At 38.5% G+C, this 20430-nt stretch overlaps 2 protein-coding genes across 2 annotated transcripts; both read left to right on the forward strand.

The window, feature by feature from the left end:
* Positions 1 to 201: 201 nt before the first annotated feature.
* Positions 202 to 567, forward strand: LOC138880210 (uncharacterized). Its single transcript, XM_070159885.1, has one exon. The coding sequence runs from the start codon at positions 202 to 204 to the stop codon at positions 565 to 567; it is 366 nt and encodes a 121-aa protein (XP_070015986.1).
* Positions 568 to 1013: 446 nt separating this feature from the next.
* On the forward strand, positions 1014 to 1430 carry LOC138880211 (uncharacterized). Its single transcript, XM_070159886.1, has one exon. It carries the CDS (start codon positions 1014 to 1016, stop codon positions 1428 to 1430), a length of 417 nt encoding a protein of 138 aa, XP_070015987.1.
* Positions 1431 to 20430: the final 19000 nt, after the last annotated feature.

The following is a 20430-nucleotide window of genomic DNA, read 5'->3' on the forward strand; positions in this document are numbered from 1 at the left end:
GGATTGCAAGGTCATGAGAACCTCTCGACCCTTCATAGGCTCCTGGTCATGGACCTTGAGATCACGAGGAAGAGAAGGAAGAGGGCGATATATAGTCAGCATAGGATCAAGCGGGGAGCCTTGACAGAAGTTAAAGCGCAGGAATTGGGGTCCAAGCTGGTGACTATGGGGGCTTAGAGGAGTAGTGGGGACGTAAGCGCTATGTGGACCACGACTGCACAGTGCATTAGAGAAGCTGTGAGAGAGGTATTAGGAGTCTCAAAGAGTTACTCTAGTGGTCACAAGGGAGACTGGTGGTGGAATGGAGAGGTGCAAGAAAAAGTGGAAACCAAAAAAGCAGCGTATCTAAAGCTAGTGGAAAGTGTAGACGAGGAGGAGAAGAGAGCGAGTATGGAGCATTATAAGTTGGCTAAGAAAGAGGCAAAGCTAGCAGTTACGGCGGCCAAAACTGCAACTTTTAGTCATTTGTATGAGGAACTCGAGGGTCGAGGAGGGGATAAGAGGTTGTTCAGATTAGCCAAGGCGCGAGAAAGGAAGGCGCGTGACTTGGACCATGAAGTGCATTAAGGACGAAGATGGTAGAATTTTTTTATGAAGGGCTTATCCGTCGGAGATGGCAGACCTACTTTCATAGTCTCTTGAACGAATAGGGGGATATGAGCATTGTATTATGTGATTTGGAACTATCCAGGAGTCATTGTGAATTTGGATATTCTAGGCGGATTAGAGTTGATGTTGTAAGGGGGCTATGTGTAAGATGAGCAGGGCAAAGCGACCGGGCTAGATAAAATCTCAGTGGAGTCTTGGAAGAGTACGAGTAAGGCATACTTGGAGTATCTCACTAGGATATTTAATGTCATTTTTTGAACGAACAAGATGCCCGAAGAGTGGAGGTTGAGCACGATTGTTCCTGTATACAAGAACAAGGTGATATCCAAAATTGCAATAACTATCGGGGTATCAAGCTGCTTAGACATACTATGAAAGTATGTGAGAGAGTGGTAGAGCTAAGGATGAAGAGGAGTATGTCTATTTTCGAGAATCAGCTTGGGTTTATGCTGGGGTGTTCGACTACAGAAGCCATCCACCTTGTTAGGAGATTGATGGAGCAGTATAGGGAGAGAAAGAAGGACTTGCATATGGTGTTCATCAACTTAGAAAAGACATACGATAAAGTTCCAATGGAGGTTTTGTGGAGATGTTTGGAAGCTAAAGGTGTACCTATTGCCTATGTTAGGTTGATTAAGGACATGTATGATGGATTAAAGACCCAAGTGAGGATGAGTAGGTGGGGACTCAGACCATTTTCTCGTTATGATGGGGTTGCATCAACGGTCGGCACTCAGCCCTTTTTTGTTTGCTCTGGTGATGGACGTACTGACGCGCCACATTCAAGGGGAGGTGCCATAGTGCATGATATTTACAGATAATAGTATATTGATTAACGAGACGCGATATGGTGTGAACACGCAATTAGAGGTATGTAGGCAGATCCTGGAATCTAAAGGTTTCAAATTAAGCAGGACCAAGACAAAATACTTGGAGTGTAAGTTCAGTGGTGAGACTCAAGGGGGGGAGGGGGAGGGGAGGCTGGACTCGCAGGTCATCCCCAGGAGAGGGAGTTTTAAGTACCTTAAGTCTATTATTCAGGGGGATAGGGAGATTGATGAAGATGTCACACATCGTATTGGGGCGGGATGAATGAAATAGTGACTCGCTTTCGGTATTTTGTCAACAAAAAGATGCCACGAAACTTTAGGATAAGTTCTATAGAGTGGTGGTCAGACTAATGATGTTGTATGAGGGTGAGTGTTGGCCAGTCAAGTTCGCTCATGTAGTTAAGATGAAAGTAGCAGAGATGAGGATGTTGAGATGGATGTGCGGGCACACCAGGTTAGATAGGATCAGAAACGAGGTTATTCGCGACAAGGTGGATGTGGCCCGTACTGAGGACAAGATGCGCGAAGTACAGCTTAGGTGGTTTGGTCATGTGAGGAGGAGGAGCATAGATGCCCCGGTGAGTAGGTGTGAGAGGTTGAAATTGGAGGGCCTATAGAGAGGTAGAGGTAGGCCAAAAAAGCGGTGGGGAGAGGTGATTAGGCAAGACATGCGCAGCCTCAGCTGACCGAGGATATGACCCTTGATATGAAGGTATGAAGGTCGAGGATTAGGGTAGTGAGTAGGTAGTCTAGAGTGTTCATAACAGTAGTATTGACACACAGTCTCGCTTTCTGGTGCTAGGTTTCTGTATTTTTCTTTCATTGTTGATCACCTTACTATCTTGTTGTTTTATCCTGCTTTTATATGATTTTTTGGTACTGTCTCTTCTTGTCTATATTTTCATTAATGTGGTGCTTATATTTTCCTGAGTTCAGGGTCTATATGAAACAACCTCTCTATGCTCACAAGGTAGGGGTAAGGTCTGCATACACACTACTCTTCCCAGACCCCACGGTGTGGGATAATATTGGGTATGTTGTTGTTGTTGCATAATAATAGTATAAAAATGCACTTTAAAAAAATTAATAACTAGAAATAAAGAAGGGATTTTAGAAAAACTTACTATGATCAAAGTATAAAAATAACTTAATTCTTAAAAAAACAGTCTAATTAATGCTATTTGGCTTCAAACATTTTGGGATTTGGCAACCTAAATCACATTCACATTGGCTACATAAATGTTTGGGCAAATGGTAAGTTTTGGCGGAACACGATTTTTTCCATTGGACACTTAATATTTTTTTCTTTAATTAAAATCTTCTTATCCTATAATTTAGTTATTTTCTTATTTGATAATTTATTTCATGGTCATATTTTTATTGAGTAAAGTCTACATTTATATATTTGAATTTTTTTATTAAATCTACTCCTAAATCATGTTTGATAAATTTATTTCACCCTTCGTGTCTCCAAATTGGCATCACACAACTACAACACCACATATATTTGAGAGCCCCTTATGTGAATAATAATCAGGGCATATCGGCATCGTAGCTCCAGTTAATTCGGATTCTCGCCAGTAAGGCCCACTAAAGGTGGAAATGTTCTATATCAATATTTTTTTCTAATATTTAAGGCTCGAAGTATCTCTTACTAAGATGAACGAATTTTATTTATTCCATCACAACCTTTAGTAGTATTTGATCCACATGTAACAATTCGAATCTCAGTGCAACAACAACAAACCTAGTGCAATCTTATAAGTAGGATCTGGGAAGGATAATAATACACAGTCTTATTCCTACCTTGCAAAATTAGAAAAACGATTTCCGATATATCCTCAGCTCAATCTCAGTATTACGAGTTCAAATCTAATAGCCTCCTAATTACTGTTTGCCGAATTGACTTTTCCTGTTCTTATTAATTAAGTACTTGTTTACTAAAAGAAAACAATTTAATTTGGTTCATAAGGGACCACTCAATGTTTCAAGAATGGAGTCGAGTCTTTTGTAGGCCCAAAGTAGTTCGTTCTAATTGGAAATTATTGAGGAGGCTTTTTGGGCTAAGCTAATGGCAGTGATTTAGTATTAGATTTCTTTCTCAATAAAAGAAGAGAATCTAATGATGAACAAAATAATACGTTAAATGTTGTGGGCTTGGTCTACACAACAAGTATTGTTTTGGTCCACATGAGTGATGATTGTTTGGTGTACTGCCATTATAAGTTTGAACAACCCCAGCACCCCATTTTGCTTTCTTTGCGTGGGTTTGTGTCAGATTGAAGAGTTATTGCTGAAGATATAGGAATGGTCTGCACTTGCTAAAGCCACCTACAATAAAGGTTCTCTATTTATTTCATCTTCCGAGAATCTGTATTATGAATGGTTAACATATATTTGAAAGATACATACATGCAACTGTCTGTAATATGTTAGTCTTCGTGTGAGCTATAAGTCACGAATTTAAGTCGCGAAAGTAGCCATTAATAATTACATTAGGGTTGGATATCTATGTCATACCCTCAGGATAGATACGACTCTTTCTCGGACACTGCACGTGAACGCGAGATGCTTTATCTTTTATTATATATAAGCAACTGCCTATCTGAAATTTGTAAACCCCAAAAATAAAGGCAAATAACCTTTTATAGTAGGCTACATTGTACTACATTGTTCATACTGTTTTTATTCCTTTTTGTTTTCCTAGTACCTTGTCATTGTTACTGGTTACATATATTGCTTTTTCCATCTATTTTTCTGGTTCTTAGGTTGCTGGTATTATTTTTCTGGTATCTGTTGCTGTTACTGATCAATTGTCTCTTTTGTTTTTCTTGAGACGAGGGTCTATTAAAAATAATCTTTCTATCTCATCAGGGTAGTGATAAAGTCTGCGTACACACTACCCTCCCCAGACTCCACTTGTGAGGTTATACTGGATTGTAGGTTACATTGTACAAATAATGTAAAATACTCAACAGAATGAATATAAGTTTAGTCCTCTCACAATCCGCAATGAGATAGTTTAATGTTCAAACGATCAAAATTCAAATAGCATTATCGAAAGTTATCCATGGCTTCAAATTTTAGATAAGTGATGCAGGTCAATAAAAGTTTTCTTACTCATATATTGATTATGTGATAGGAAAACTTATTCCTCCCACGTGATATGTGATATTTTCTTTTTAATTTTTATTTTTTGGGTGGCCATCTCAATATTTAATGAGCCAAGCCTTTCTTTACACTTTACAACATATAGTACATTTAAATTTTTGTCTTGGTATAGATGGAAGTTGGGGGTCTTTCTACTACCCAACGTGCACAAATTTATTGATGGAAAGACACTCGTGAAAAACATATATTCCCATTTATTTATCTTATATGCCCTTTTGCTAATTTTAATTCTCTTATAAAAATATACAGCAAAAAATAATGTTCATATTTTTTTATTGTTCAAAAGATTATAGAATATATAGGACCAAATTTTACTTAGTTGAATTCATCATTTCAACATCTTGAGAAAGGTGCATGTTTCAAATATGAAAAGTCATTGGTACTTAACCATTCAATCCCAAACGTTCAAATGTTGTACTATGTTATATAATTGAAAAAACAAGAATTGTTACTTCAAATATAAACTTGTCCATCTTCCAATACAATTATTAACTTTTTAATACGAACAATGTTTGTTGTGTGTAAGCTGTAAGCTGTGACATTTATAACTTGTGCATAAATCCATGTAGAGGGGGAGAAGTGGAAGTACAATCCATACTGAGATGTCATGAGGCTAATACATAGTACAACGTAGTAAAAACTTATTTGCATTCGATCACGGTTCCTTCAATATCATATGGTTGGTCTAGAATTGTAACTTTCAGTCCAGACTTTAATAATTTAAAGAAAATTATATTGGAATTCACAATGAAAATTGAATACTTTGTTGCACTCCAACTCTAGTCAATCTTTTTAATATTGAGGAATTGTACTTTATAGTCTTTCCCACAAAAAGTAGATATGTCATGTATTTAGGAGTATTGGCGATGCAGTTTGACTCAGTTTTATTTACCAGAAAAATACAACTAATTTGTTGATAAATATTTGCTCAAAACCAAATCAAACATATTACAATTTAATTGGTTTTGATTTTTGGTTGATTTTGCAATCATTTGAACACCCGTACAACTATAACTTCAGTCACTTGATCTCAATCTTTTTTCTTCTCTTTGTACAAAGTAAAGGGAATTTAAAATTCTAGGGTAAGTGACAAATTAGATTTTTTTTTGTTTCCCACCCGGTAATTGTTATTTATAATGGGACCACCCGATAGTGACGTACACAAAAAAATTTGTATGCCGTGTCACCATTTGAAAAGGTGAATAAGTAATGAATAAATTATTATAACGATAAGCATTGTCATTTGTATATTTTTATCTCATATTTTATTTTTCTTATTATTTAACATATATATTTAATATAAAAGTGATAAAACAATGTCACGTGACACCGTTCGGGACAAGGTGCATGCGGCCCTGCCACTCGATTAATCCGCATTCGCATCATATAAGGTCTATTAAAGGAAAAATCTCTCATACTAAGATTTATCCATTCTCGAGACTTGTACCTCAAACCTCTAGTTAAGAGTAGAGATATCATATCCATCCCACCGTGGTGCAAATTTGAAGTGAGTACTGTTGCACCTATAAAAAATTGTGAAAGATAATTAGTTGTAAATTTGGGATGGGAATCGGAAACTTTATTTGAAGCTGGACAAGTGTTGCAAAAAGACAAATTTTGTTTGATGGGCTTGAATAGTCATTCTACTGGGCCGTCGACTCATATAAGTTAGGTCCAAAGAATTGGGAAAATGAAGGTAGAAATTCAAAAATAGCCAGATTTATAACTGGTCGTTTAAAAATAGCCCAATTTTAAAAGTAATCGACATTTAGCCACTTTTCATGTAAAGATAAATCTGAACAAAAACACTGTTCAAAACCCAAAAAATACGCCAGTATATTATGCTGGAGTTCCAGCATAATATACTAGAGTTTGGAGCACCGGTGCTCCAGTCTCTAGTATATTATACTAGAGCCAGCAAAGTATACCGGTCCAGCATAATATGCTGGAATTCACACACAGGTGCACCAAGCTCCAGTATATTATGCTGGATCGGTCTCTGTTGCAGCAAAATAGTGGCTATTTTTCATTGACTTAGTAAACACTCACTATTTTTGAATGACCAGTCCGAAAACTGGCTATACCGTGCTATTTTTACCCATAAGTAATGTTTGTACAGTCGAACAACTGTAAACGGGAGTTTTGTATTTTACCTAGTTATTTGGGAATTATTTTTAGGGCAACATACAAAATTAGTTGGTTGTCCGAAATTAATTGTATTTGCTAGTAAAAAAATATAAAATATATGTGTTATATGTATATAATACACATATTTGAGAATCGCTTTTTCCAGAATCAAAGGAAGAGTTTTGGTAAACATATTTTGATAAACAATATTTATTGGTAAACAAAATAAGATCAGCGTGAAAGATAGACGAAATAGATACCAATTAGAGAGCTAATTGCCTCCTCCCCAAGAAACCTAAAAGAATTTGTAACCTAAAATTACTCTATAAAACCCTAAGCCTCTCTCACCCCAGAATTTGTAACCTAGAGAGCTTACGACTGCATATTTGCATAAGTACTGCTCTAACATATAGGTAAGAACTTAATCATAGTTAGTGAATATATGTTTTCTTCATTTTAAATAACTTAACCATGGTAAATCGATATAATTTGTTATAAATACTTGACGCCTTCCCCCAATTCATTCTCCCCATTCTTACGTACACCAAATCACTCATTAGAAATTATTAATCTTCTCCAATATGTATTACTATTAAAATTCATTGTATTTTAAAGGAGAATGGGATGAGAGTAACAAAGGACAATGATTTCCACCTTCTTAACAGAACCTCTGTTCGAGTTCCATTCATGACTAGCAAGAAAAACCAATATGTGAAAGCTTTTGAAGGTTTTAAGGTATTAAGACTTCCTTATAAACAAGGTAAAGATTCTCGAGATTTCTCAATGTATATCTTTTTACCTGATGCTAATAATGGACTATCCAAATTGGTAGAAAAAATCAGTTCTAAACCACAATTCTTGGAAAACTACCTTCCTTGTTATCGGAAGGTTTCAGTTGGTGAATTTCGTGACCCCAAATTTAAAATATCTTATGGATTAAATGCTAAAGAAGCTTGGCCTGGATTTGCCTTTCTCTGATGTTAATGAACTTACAGAGATGGTGGAGCCTGATTGCCTTCATGTTTCTAGCATGTTTCATAAGTCTTTTATTGAGGTAAATGAAGAGGGAACAGAAGTTGCTGTTGTAAAAGCAAGTGTAGACAATAAATTTGCATCGAGAAAATAAAATTAAGACCGAAAATATTGCAACAATTGTAGTATTTTATTTCAAATAATATGAGTGTACAATCTCTATGAATCCTCTGATTCTACTTTTCAATAGTAAATAAATTCAAGAGCCTTTGAGCTTGATTTTGAATATGTATCTGTTGCCTCGAACGATGATCTTGTTCTTGAGCTTGAGCTTGATTGCTTGAACTTGACCTTGATTTGTTCTTCATTCTTGAACTTGCACTTGATTTCTTGAACTTGAACTTGAAGCCTAAAACTTGTGGAGGAATTTGCAGCGTTTGATCCACAAGCTCTTTCTTGCTTCTTGTTATAACTTCTGGTGTCTTTTCTGAGTTATGAAGACCCCTATTTATAGTTGTGGAAGGAAAGAGTTGTGATAAGAACAAACTCTTTCCGACCAATCAAATTGAAGTGTGACATGGCTGCATTTGATTGGCCAGAACATGTCACTTGCACAAGTGGTGCGATTTCATTGGCCCTTTAGCGCGACTGAACATGCCTTGTCATTTTGACACATGGCATGGTCCTATTGGCTCTTCCGCTTGACTTGGCGCGCCACGTCATTTGACACGTGGCACCAAATTGGGCCTCTAGGAAGATGACATCTTGGGCTTAATGAAGTGGGCTCATCACTTTAGCCCAATTAAATGGGCTAGTCCAATGGATTAAGATTTATTTATTTAATCCATATATATTGGACTTATATAATTAATTTAATTATATTAGCCCATAATATTTATTCGAACTAATATATTTAGCATATAGTCCAAATTTTTTTATTGAATTCAAATTCAATAAAATTTAAATGCTTACAAATACCCCTACTTCAAGACTTGTTGAGGTGCAAACTTGTCGAAACCGAATCGGGCCTTGAAGTACTACTTTAACGCTCGTTTAGGTTAATAATAATCTATGCACTGTACTTCCTGTATGCCCAAAAATGATAATAGACCAATATCTTAGGCCACGTTTGATAGGAGCATGTAGAAATCATTTCCATGTTAATAATATTTGGTAGTACTTTGGTATGTTGGATTTTAAAATGATTTCAAGCACTGTAAATGCTAGTGCCAGGAGATCAAGGGATAATTGAACAATAATAATAATAATTATTATCACTTCAACATGCCTTTTATTTATTCATTTTAGAACAATCTTACGGGCACTCTAAAGTTAATTTTCTTATAGAGATGATCCCATTCTTTGACTGGATTGAAGGATAATATTTTGCAATAAGAATTCTTCCATCATGAACTTAACTTAGACACGTGGAATCTACTACTCAAGTAAGAATTGAAACCAAAAGCTTTTTCTTTCATAGCAATTTCAATCACAATTGGACGCTACTAACCAGTTCCAATTCAAAATGGAATTGGAGACACCACCGCCGTTAGCCTACCGAGTCCGTATAGGAGAACAATTGTGGCAACAATCCCACATCGAAAATGTGGCCCAATTCTTGGAGAGATGAGTCTCAAAATAGTCCGATTCTTGGAGAGATTACTCTCAATGTGGTCCGATTCTTGGAGAGATTACTCTTAATGTGGCCCAATTCTTGGAGAGATGACTCTCAAAATGACCCAATTCTTGGAGAGATTACTCTCAAAATGGCCCGATTTTTGGAGAATTACTCTCAATGTGACCCAATTTTTGGAGAGATTACTCTCAAAATGGCCCGATTCTTGGAGAGATTACTCTCAATGTGGCCCAATTCTTGGAGAGATGACTCTCAAAATGGTCGATTCTTGGAGAGATTACTCTCAATGTGGCCCGATTCTTGGAGAGATTACTCTCAAACGGCCCGACTATCTGAGAGATTACTCTCAAAATGACCCGACTATCGGCGAGGCCCACTTAAGGTGAAAAAGGACTCATATGTCCACCTTAAGATTGGAAAGTTATAGTTCTTTTTAAGGACAAACCCACGAAGAGGCCAACTTAAGGTGCAAAGGGGCTCATATGTCCACCTTAAGATTGAAAAGTTATAGTTCCTCTTAAGGACAAACCCACGAAGAGGCCAACTTAAGGTGCAAAGGGACTTATATGTCCACCTTAAGATTGGAAAGTTATAAAGCTTCAACTTGAAGACGACATCGACTTGAACACTTGGAGAACTTTGAAGATTTGGCGGACTTTGCAGATTTCAACTCGAAGATTTGGAGGGCTTAAACAATTCAACTTTAAGATCGACGAATTTGAAGACTGAATCTTGAAGACCGACGAACTTGAAGACTTCAACTTTGAGACTTGGAGGGCCTAAATATTTCAATTTGAAGATCGGCGAATTTGAAGACTTCAACTTGAAGACCGACGGACTTGAAGACTTCAACTTTGAGACTTGAATGGCCTAAATATTTCAACTTGAAGATCGGCGAATTTGAAGACTTCAACTTAAAGACCGACGGAGTTGAAGATTTCAACCTGGGGACTTCAACTTGAATACCGACGGACATGAAGATTTTAACTTGGAGACTTGGAGGGCTTAAAATATTTCAGCTTCTCTTTTGCTTTACATTGTCCGACTTTTATCTTAGTCGCATAATTTTCAGTTTTACGCGCTTGTAACAAAAGATTCATATCTTGTCGTGGGAGAGTCCAAATAATGAACCGTTTGATGACTTCAATATCTAAAATATATCCAATAATTAGAATCAAAAACCTTCAGAATCGCCCCAGATAATATTTTGGAACCAACTTTAGATCCCACCATGTTGTAAATTTCAGATTTGCGCAGTCTTACTAAAAAAATCATATCTTGGTGTAGGAACGTTGAAATTATAAACCATTTGATTTCTTGAAAACTAGACTTCAAAATCTAGAATATATCCAAAATTCTCAATCAAATAACTTCAGAATCGTCCCATATAATATTTTGAAATCAACTTTAGGTTCCACCACGTTGAAAAGTTTAGATTTGCGCGACATCGCCAAAAGTTTTTTATCTTGAAGTAGGAACGTCGAAATCATGAACCGTTTGATCTAATGGAAACTTAACTTCCAAATATATAACATATCCAAAATTCAAGATTTAATGCCTTACGGATACATTCAGATAATATTTCGAAATCAACACTAAATTCTGATACACCGACAATTTCAGATTTGCGCGACTTTACCAAATATTTTGTATCTTGATATGGAAGCCCCGAGATCGGAAGACGTCTTACTTGCCATAAATCGAAATTTAAGATCCATACTCTCACAAATATCTTGGGGTTCAAATCTCACTGAATTTGAAACGTTGCACCAAGCAATCATTTCCTTATACTTGTGTTTCCTTTTGACGCCTCGCTTCTCTTCCCCTTTTTTTTAGGCAGAGGGAGGACTTGGAGACCAAAAAGTTTGAAGGTTTGGCGAACCTAAAGACATAGAGAATCCCTGGACTTCAATGCAAATACTTGACATCCTTCTAAAATCGGCCCATTGAAGATATCAATTTACCAAGGAGGGTTGCCCCTTTTAAATCAAATGAGATCAAAGTTCAACAGGAGAATGGCATTTCAGCTTGATTTTGCATTCCTCCATACTTCACTCGAACAACAATTGGGGCAATATGTATCTTTTGAACTTATGCGACTAAACTTAGAATGAAACTCTAAGCTGCCTACGTACCTCGGTGAAGAGGATCAAGTCATACCGTAGTTCAGACTGGGTAGATTTTATTTTTTACGTCCTAACTTTTTCCTAGCCCGCCTCTTTAGAAATTTTCAACCTAGAGGACTTTTTTTGGGCCGTACACAGTTTATACTCTTGCGGGCCAGGAGTGTAGCAACATGCAGTTTAGGCTCGTGCGTCAAGGAGCGTCATAACTTGCAGTTTAGGCTCGTACGTCGAGGAGCGTCATGACTTGCAGTTTAGGCTCGTATGTCAAGGAGCATCATGACTTGCAGTTTAGGCTCGTACGTCGAGGAGCATCATGACTTGCAGTTTAGGCTTGTACATCGAGGAGCATCATGACTTACAGTTTAGGCTTGTACATCGAGGAACATTATGACTTGCAACTTCGTGGATAATACTTCTTCAAAAACTTGCCAATGATAGGGTCGATTCTCATACCATCTGCATCAACCAGCTTGTAAGCCCCACTTGAATAAGCTTCTTGTATGACATATGGCCTATTCCATTTTGAAGTGAACTTCCATACAGGTTTATGGGAAGTAATTATGGGTCTTCGTACTACAAGGACTTGATATCCTACTTGAAAGGATCTCAGACAAACTCTTTTATTGAAGGCGCGAGACAATCGAGCTTGATAACATTCAAGACTTTGTTGAGATTCCAATCTCTTTTCATCGAGAGCTTCCAACTTTGCTAATTGAAGTCGAGCATTTTCTTCATTAGTGATCCCTTCTTGAATAGCTAGTCGTAACGAAGGTATTTGACGCTCAAGTGGCAAGACGGCTTCGACTCCATAAATGAGTGAATAAGGAGACGCCTGTGTTGGCGTACGATGAGTCGTTCTATATGCCCATAGAGCTTCTTACATACGGTCATTCCAATCTCATTTGGATTTGGAGACAACTTTCTTTAACAAGTTGTATAGAGTCTTGTTGAATGCCTCAGCTAGACCATTGGCGGCAGCATTGTACATCGAAGAGTTACGTTGCTTGAAGCCAAAGAGATCACAAATCCTGTTCATCAACCTATTATCGAATGGCTTTCCATTATCCGTTATTATGTAACGAGGAATGCCAAAGCGATAAATAATGTTTACTCAGATGAAACTTGCAACATTTTCCTTTTTTACTTCCTTAAGAGCAACAACTTCAGCCCATTTTGAGAAGTAGTCAGTTGCACCCAAGATGTATAGGTGACCACCAGAGGACTTTGGCAGTGGTCCAACAACATCCAATCCCCAAGCGTCAAATGGCCAGGATGCAACAGTCGGGTGCAACACCTCAGGAGGTTGATGAATAAAATTCGCATGGAATTGACAAGCCTTGCATCTTCGAGCGTAGTCCAAGTAATCTTTTACCATCGTTGGCCAATAATATCCCATCCTTTTTATATGGAAGTGGAGCTTTGGTCTGGACTGGTGTGACCCACATATCCCAGGATGTGCCTCTTGCAAAGCTTGGAGAGCTTCTTCTTCTTCTTGGCATCGCAAGAGTACTCCCTCGAACAACCTTCTGTATAGAGTATCCTTATAGTAAAGGAAGCGAGGTGCACGATGACGGATTTCAGTCCTTCTCCTCGAATTTTCTGGAAGTATCCATAGCATAAATAGTCGATAATGGGTTGTCGCCATTCTTCTTTCTCAACTTCAGAAACAGCAACAAGATGCTTGAGTTCGTTATCTTCACCTTCGACATCATTTGGCGGTGGTACTACCCATTTTTAGCAGGCGGTAACTTGCGCTTGGTCAGACAGGGCTAATGATGAAGCTAGAGCAGCTAAAGCATCAGCCTTCTTATTTTCTTTCCTTAGTACATACTGAATAGTCACATCGCTAAGCCACCCCATCAACTTTTTTGCATAATCATGATATGGGCGTAGTTTAGGCTTCTTGACCTCGTAACTACCCAAAAGCTGATTGACCACTAATTGGGAGTCACCAAAGACTTGCAATTGCAATTGCTTCATATCATCGGCCATTTCAAGCCCAAGTATTAATGCTTGATATTCAACAACATTGTTGGAATAGAGTTGTGTCAAGGTGAAAGAGTAGGGCAAGACTTCACCTTGAGGAGTGACAAATACTACGCCAGCCCTGGCTCCCCCACGATGCGCAGCACCATCAAAGTACATCTTCCATGGAGGTTAAACTTTAACAACCATTGCGTCCTCATCAGATAGTTCATCAGTTAGCTCCCAGTCATCAGGTATCGGATGATCTGCCAAGAAGTCTGCCAATGCTTGTCCTTTTACAGCCTTTTGAGGGATGTAAAAAATCTCGAATTGTTGAAATTGGAGGTACCATCTCGCTAGTCGATCACTAAGAACAGGTTTTGGCATCACGAACTTGATGGGATTTTCTTTAGAAACAAGACGGACAACATGAGCTTGAAAGTAGTGCTTCAATATTTAAATTGAGAAGACTAGCGCCAAACACAACTTTTCCACGTAATGGACAAATAAAGTAGTAAAGAGAGTTTTCTTTCCCCTCACTATATTCTTGGGTCAACAGTGCTCCAACAGACCTTTCCTGTGCCGCAATGTATAGTATCAATGGCTTTCCTGGTATAGGAGCTGCTAAAACTGGAGGTTTCATCAAGTAGGTTTTGATACTTTAGAAGGCATTGCTACAAGCTTGATCCCACTTGAAAGGAATGCCTTTCTTTATGAGGTGACTAAATGGTTGGCACCTCCCAGCCAGGTTTGATATGAATCTTCTAAGGTATGCTAGCTTTCCTTGCAGACTTTTAAATTCATGGATATCTCGAGGCTCAGGTATTTTCAAAATGGCATCCACTTTGGCTTGATCAATTTCGATCCCTCGATGGCGGACAATGAAACCAAGGAACTTTCCAGAAGTAACTCCAAAGGCACATTTCAACAGATTCATCCTAAGTTGGTACCTCCGGAGCAATTCAAATACCATAATCAAGTCTTTCATGTGGTCGCCCTTCTCTCTTAATTTCACCACCAAGTCGTTAACATAGCATTCAACATTCTTGTGGAGAAGATCGATGAAAATATTCTGCATAGCCCTTTCGTAAGTAGCAACAACATTCTTCAAGACAAAAGGCATTACCTTGTAGCAATAAAAACCCTTGGGGGCGCGAAACGTAGTAAGATCTTCATCTTTTGGTGCCATGCGAATTTGGTTATAGCCCGACAAACCGTCCATGAAAGACATTGCCTCGTAACCAGTAGTAGCATCGATCATTAGCTCTGTAATAGAAAGCGGAAATTCATCTTTGGGACATGCATTATTGAGGTCCCTGAAGTCAACGCATACTCGAATCTGGCCATTCTTCTTCCTTACAGGGACAATACTTGAAATCTATGTTAGGTATTTAACTTCCCGAATAAATCCAGCTTCAATGAGTTTGTTAACTTCAGTTTCAATTAGGGGAACCAAGTCCGGCCTAAAACGCCTTTGAGCTTGTTTAACAGGGCGAAGGTGATGGACTGCTACTTTTGGATCCAAGCCAGGCATCTCTTTGTAACTCCAAGCAAATACATCCCTGAATTCTTTGAGTAACTCAATATAAGTGCTCTCTTCATCAGTTTCTAGTAAAGCACTTAGGTAGGTGGGTCTTAGTTCCTCATCGGTGCCATGATTAACTTCTTCTAAGGCATCAACTGTCGTCTTCACTCCTTCTTCAAGTTCAGGTGGAGCATCTTTCGCATCTTCATCTTCTTGAAGGTCCCCATCATTGAAGGATATGTGATAACACAGCGAAACATCCTCCAATTCCGCATTATCTTCCATCGAAAATGGAATGCCTTTCTTGATTTGTCCAGTAACATGATACGAAGAACCTACACTTTCTTCGTCTTTGTCACACCTCCTTTTTACATACCCGAGAGGGTACAAGGGAGTTTTTTCCAATTAAAGGACAATCGGAACGGGATTTGTTTATTTATTTCAGAGTCGCCACTTGGGAGATTTAGGGTGTCCCAAGTCACCAATTTTAATCCCGAATCAAGGAAAAGAATGACTACATATTACAGTCTGCGTACCAGAAATCCGGATAAGGAATTCTGTTAACCCGGGAGAAGGTGTTAGGCATTCCCGAGTTCCGTGGTTCTAGCACGGTCGCTCAACTGTTATATTCGGCTTGATTATCTGATTTTATACGAATGTGAACTTATGTGCGAATTTTAACTTTTTACCGCTTTCATAATTATTATTATTATATATTTTTTATAAGGAATTGCAGCGTCGTGAAAACATATCTCGAACCACGTTACATCAATGCACACGTGGTTGTTGACACATCTCGACTCGGTTGAGATTTGGATTTGGGTCACATAAATGTGCACCCGAGTTAAGGAAAATAAATTATTAAAGGCGCGCCTAAAGCACCTAGCGTATTATTATTTTGGGGAAAGCCATAAAATTCGCTAAACGGCACGTCCCGAATTCTAAATATTTTAATATATATACATTTAGAGGGCCCCGCAGCTTTGTACATTTTTGTTTGTCGAGGCTCGTCTCATTTATTATTAAAAGAGTTTGCAACGTCATGGAAATGCATCTCGGATCATGCCACAGTCGATGTACCCATGATTAGAGACACATTTCGATTCCGCTGAGATTTGGATTTGGGTCACATAAATGTTCACCCGAGTTTAAGGAGATAACATTCCGGGAGGGTCGTGAGATTTGCTAAACGACCCGCCTTGGAAACTGAATGCTTCGATATATACATTTAACGAGGGCCCCGCAGCTTGTGCATTTTTATTTGTCGAGGCTCATCTCGTCTTTATTTTAAAAGGATATCCTATAGCAACTACGTTTCTTGTCGCGTTTGTCTCTACTAATTGAAAGCAGAGATAGTCCTAGTTAATTACATGCTTGCAGGTTATTTATAGCAAGATTCAGAATGCTTTTACACGATCAGAATCATGGCCACATACACAGGCCGCATCCCGAATATTATGGGCCCAAACCCAGCCCACACAGTATCGGCAGGGCCTGGGCCACTACTTTTCCGACGGAAGCCTGCTTGGTTCGTTCGACTTGGGCCCAACCTTCGTGAGGTTGAGAAATGCAGGCTTGTATTATTTATTCTAAAGGCAATGATTTGCCAATTATAATGAGGCAGTTTGTTGAAGGGAAATGAATTTAACTATCAAGGGATAACTTCCATACTTGACGTGCATTAAAGGATATGCTAAACACAATTAGCCAAAGTCTAAGATACAACCTACTGCACTGTAAATCCTTTTATCTACCAGCCTATATACACAATCTAACATTCAATTACCATACATTGATATTTATTAGGCATGAGGGCTACTTCCAGTATCCAAACAAGAATGTAAACTATTATACATTACATGATGTTCAATATAACAGTCTATGTATGAAATAAACATCTTCAACTCTTCTCTTTTGTATTCATGCTCAACTTTCAAGTTACATTGACAGTGTATTAATCGTGTACCTGGTATAGCAAAGCAAAAGAAGAAGGAGAATGATCAGCTGAGTAGTATGCAACAAGCACAACAACAGCAGATAAACAACAACAACACAGCAACAACAACCAGCCACAATGATGAAGCTCAAAAGTGGTCGAGCGACAAACAAGCAATCCCAGAAACAGAATGGTGACCCAGCAGAAAAACCAGAGTATTCAATGTAACAGCACTAGCAGTTCAACAATCACAAACAGCTCGGCAAATAACCAACATCAATTGGCAAAGACAGCTTGACCGACTTGAACTCTTAAGCAGTTTTCAGACAGTGTTTGGTTACAATATTCTGAAAATTTCTTTATGTTTCTTTCTTTCTCTGAAGACTAAAAAATGTTCAGCCCTTTTTATGTTCTGAAACAGCTTATTTATAAGCTAATCCAGGTCAGTCAAGCTGCCTGGATCCTGCAAATTGCAGTCTGCCCATACCCCTTAGCTTCCCATGCCTAAAGGCATTTTTCTTGGTAAACTTAATCAGCCCCCATGCTTTGTCCTATTACTCTAATCAAGAGTTATGAGTTTAAAGTATTTATTTGATCCCCATGCTCTTATGTTTTGTTCCCCATTTTCATTAGGTTAATAATACTTTAATTACCACTTGACATGCTCTTAAGTTAATGCCTGACCAAACTCTGTTTAATGCCAAGATTACCCTTAAACCTTGCATATTACTGTATTACCCTAACTCTTAATAGTCAGTATATAAACCTCTCTGATTTCAACTAATTACTAATTACTAATTACTTAACTTAAACTCAATGCTCACTTCAGGTGGATCTGCTAGCTTTCCATAGCTAACAATCAATTTTCAGCCTAAATTCAGCCAATGATTCCAATTCAATCAAACAGGGGTGCCAATTAAAGGGTACGAGTTAGTCATGCTGATATAAGTAATACCAAATAGAAACAGGCATAGTAATCAATATTGAAATTCAACTCCTGATTTTCTAATCTTTTAAGTGAATTTAGTTGATGACACCTATTTAAATGACTATACGAACTATAATATACAGCAAACAATCATCAAAACTATAAAACAAACTAAACATTTAACTCAAAATTCAAATACATGGACATATAGGTCAGAAACCAAACCAAACCAGAACATGAACGACAGATAGAATTTAGGAGGACAAAGGAAAAGGGAAAATTACCTCAGGGATATGAATTTTAAGACTGACTCAAGCTCGAACTCGGACCAGGTCATTTTGGGGTCTAATGGACTTTAGCCGAAGTGTTCTCAACTGAGAACACCTCGGTAAAAGTCTATTAGACCCTGATCCTGCTACTGACTCGGACAGACCCCCCCATAGATCTGAGTTCTAGGGTTCTTGAGGTTTGAGTTAGGGGTTCGAGACCCTTTGGTTAGATTTGAACGAAAACAAAGCCGTTCAGGGGGTGAGGGAGGTCAGGAGATGCTGTGGTGTGAGTTTGGGGTCAAAGGGTGTAGATCGGGGTTTGGTCTCGAATCTTCAAATCAAGATTCGAGATGACGAAGTGTGATTCGAGGCCAGGGAGTAACAGATTTGGGTTTGGGGTGGTGAGATGCATCAGGGGTGTTATTTTGGTGGTCATCGGAACTGTGGTTGCCGGGCTTACGGTGGGAAACCTAGGGCTGCTAAGGTTTGAGAGGAAAGGGGTCCTGGGACGAAGGGTGAACAATGGGTTAGTGGGGGTTTGGTTTGGGGCGTGGGGTAAGGGGTTAGGTTTATATACGGGCTAAGGGTTTAGATCCTGGCCGTGGGATCAAATGAGATCGAAGGCCAGGATACATTCATTTAGGAGGGACGACGTCGTTCGGGTGTGTGGTGAGACCGGGTGGGGGAACGGATCGGGTTGTGGGTGTGAGTGTGGACCGTTGAATTAGTTTGAATGGACGGCTCAGATCAGACGCCCTATGCGTTGTCATTTTGGGTCCGTGCCTGGGCAGGCCTGGTTTGGACTGGGTCCTTGTGCTGGCTGATGTGGGCTGATTTTGGGCCTCAATTTTGAAAATGAAAATAGGCCCAAGTCCGATTTCCTAAACAATTTGCACTTTTTCTTTGGTTTTCTAATTTTAAACACAATTAAAAATAAAACGAAATAAAGACACCCATTAATTAATACTTAACACATTTATCACACACATGTTAAAAATATTTAAATAGGTTAAATCACATCCTAAAATAAAAGATGCATATTTTTTGTGAATTTTCTTTTAATTTTCTTTTAATGACCGACTCACGGTTCAATTACACATATAAGATTAAATAAAAAAAACAAAACCACAAATGACTACCAGCACATGTCACGTAAAATCGGAAAATTGTACAGCGAGGCCATTTATCATTATTTTTTGATTTCTTTTGGAGTGAGCGTCCATGAAGCAAAAATCACATGCTTACAGTCTTCATCACGTTCCTTAGTGTAGACCACATTATATGTCTTTACCTTCAGTACTTCTTCACATGAAACCACCAGTTTTGTTGGTTGCCTCATTCTGAAAGGAACCAAACTTTGGAAATCCTTAGAGATCTCCTGAATTTTGGGTGAAGTGGGTGTTCTTGTATTTCGATGATTTCTATGGAACTTATTCCCCTTCTTTAATGGACCCAATCTCTCAAATACAGAAGTTCTCACAGTTGGTTTTCCAAGCTGATCAAAGACAGAAGGCTTTTTCGAAGCGGCAGATTTGTCTTCTACACTGATATAATTGCTACTCGCCTTTCTTATTGACATATGCACTGGTGACGGTTGCTTGTATCCCAGACCTTCACATTGTATCCAGCTTTTGCAAATAGCTTGTAAGCGTTAGGATCGAAACTTTCATCTGTTCGCTTTGTAGGGAGTGCCACATTCTGCAAATGATTTTGGGCTACAAACTCTGCAAGTGGCTTTGAGGACAGCTTTACTGCCTCAATTTGTTTTACTGGAAGAGTTAACTCCCTTAGTGTCTTGGTTTGGAGATTATGTGACCCGCCCTTGTCTTTCTTCCTTTTAGGGACATATTGGAACACATGACTTACTTTATTTCCATAAGACGTAATACCCCTTTATGAGATTTATTCACGTTGGTGGGTACCTCCTCAGTAACAGTTTTGGCTTTACCAATAATCACATCAGCTCTTTTAGTTATGGGTTTGTCATTCTTGCTTTTCGTACCATCATCAACTTTCAGCTCCTTCACAATGCGGTTCTTCAAGTAGAACTTTGCATCGGCAAAGTGTGACTCAGCCTCGGTGAATGGCTCATCATCGGCAACTACTGTCTTCTCAACTTTACCCTCGTAGTATTTTAAACATTGATGGTAGGTAGATGGAACTACTTTATTCTCATGTATCCAAGGCCTCCCAAGCAAAACATTATATGAAGTCTTCGTGTCGATCACATGCAGCCATGCACTTGATTGCATATCTTCAATGGTGATTCCCAGCCTGATCGTGCCTATGGCTCTTTGCCCCCGTTGGTTGAATCCTTGGATCATCACACGACTTTC

Source organism: Nicotiana sylvestris, chromosome 10, assembly GCF_000393655.2.
Source record: "Nicotiana sylvestris chromosome 10, ASM39365v2, whole genome shotgun sequence".
In the NCBI taxonomy this organism is placed as follows: domain Eukaryota; kingdom Viridiplantae; phylum Streptophyta; class Magnoliopsida; order Solanales; family Solanaceae; genus Nicotiana; species Nicotiana sylvestris.

Bases quoted from the DNA above. Each gene is read 5' to 3' on its own strand.
- LOC138880210 (XM_070159885.1), top strand. From the start codon at position 202: ATGTGGACCACGACTGCACAGTGCATTAGAGAAGCTGTGAGAGAGGTA.
- LOC138880211 (XM_070159886.1), top strand. From the start codon at position 1,014: ATGAAGAGGAGTATGTCTATTTTCGAGAATCAGCTTGGGTTTATGCTG.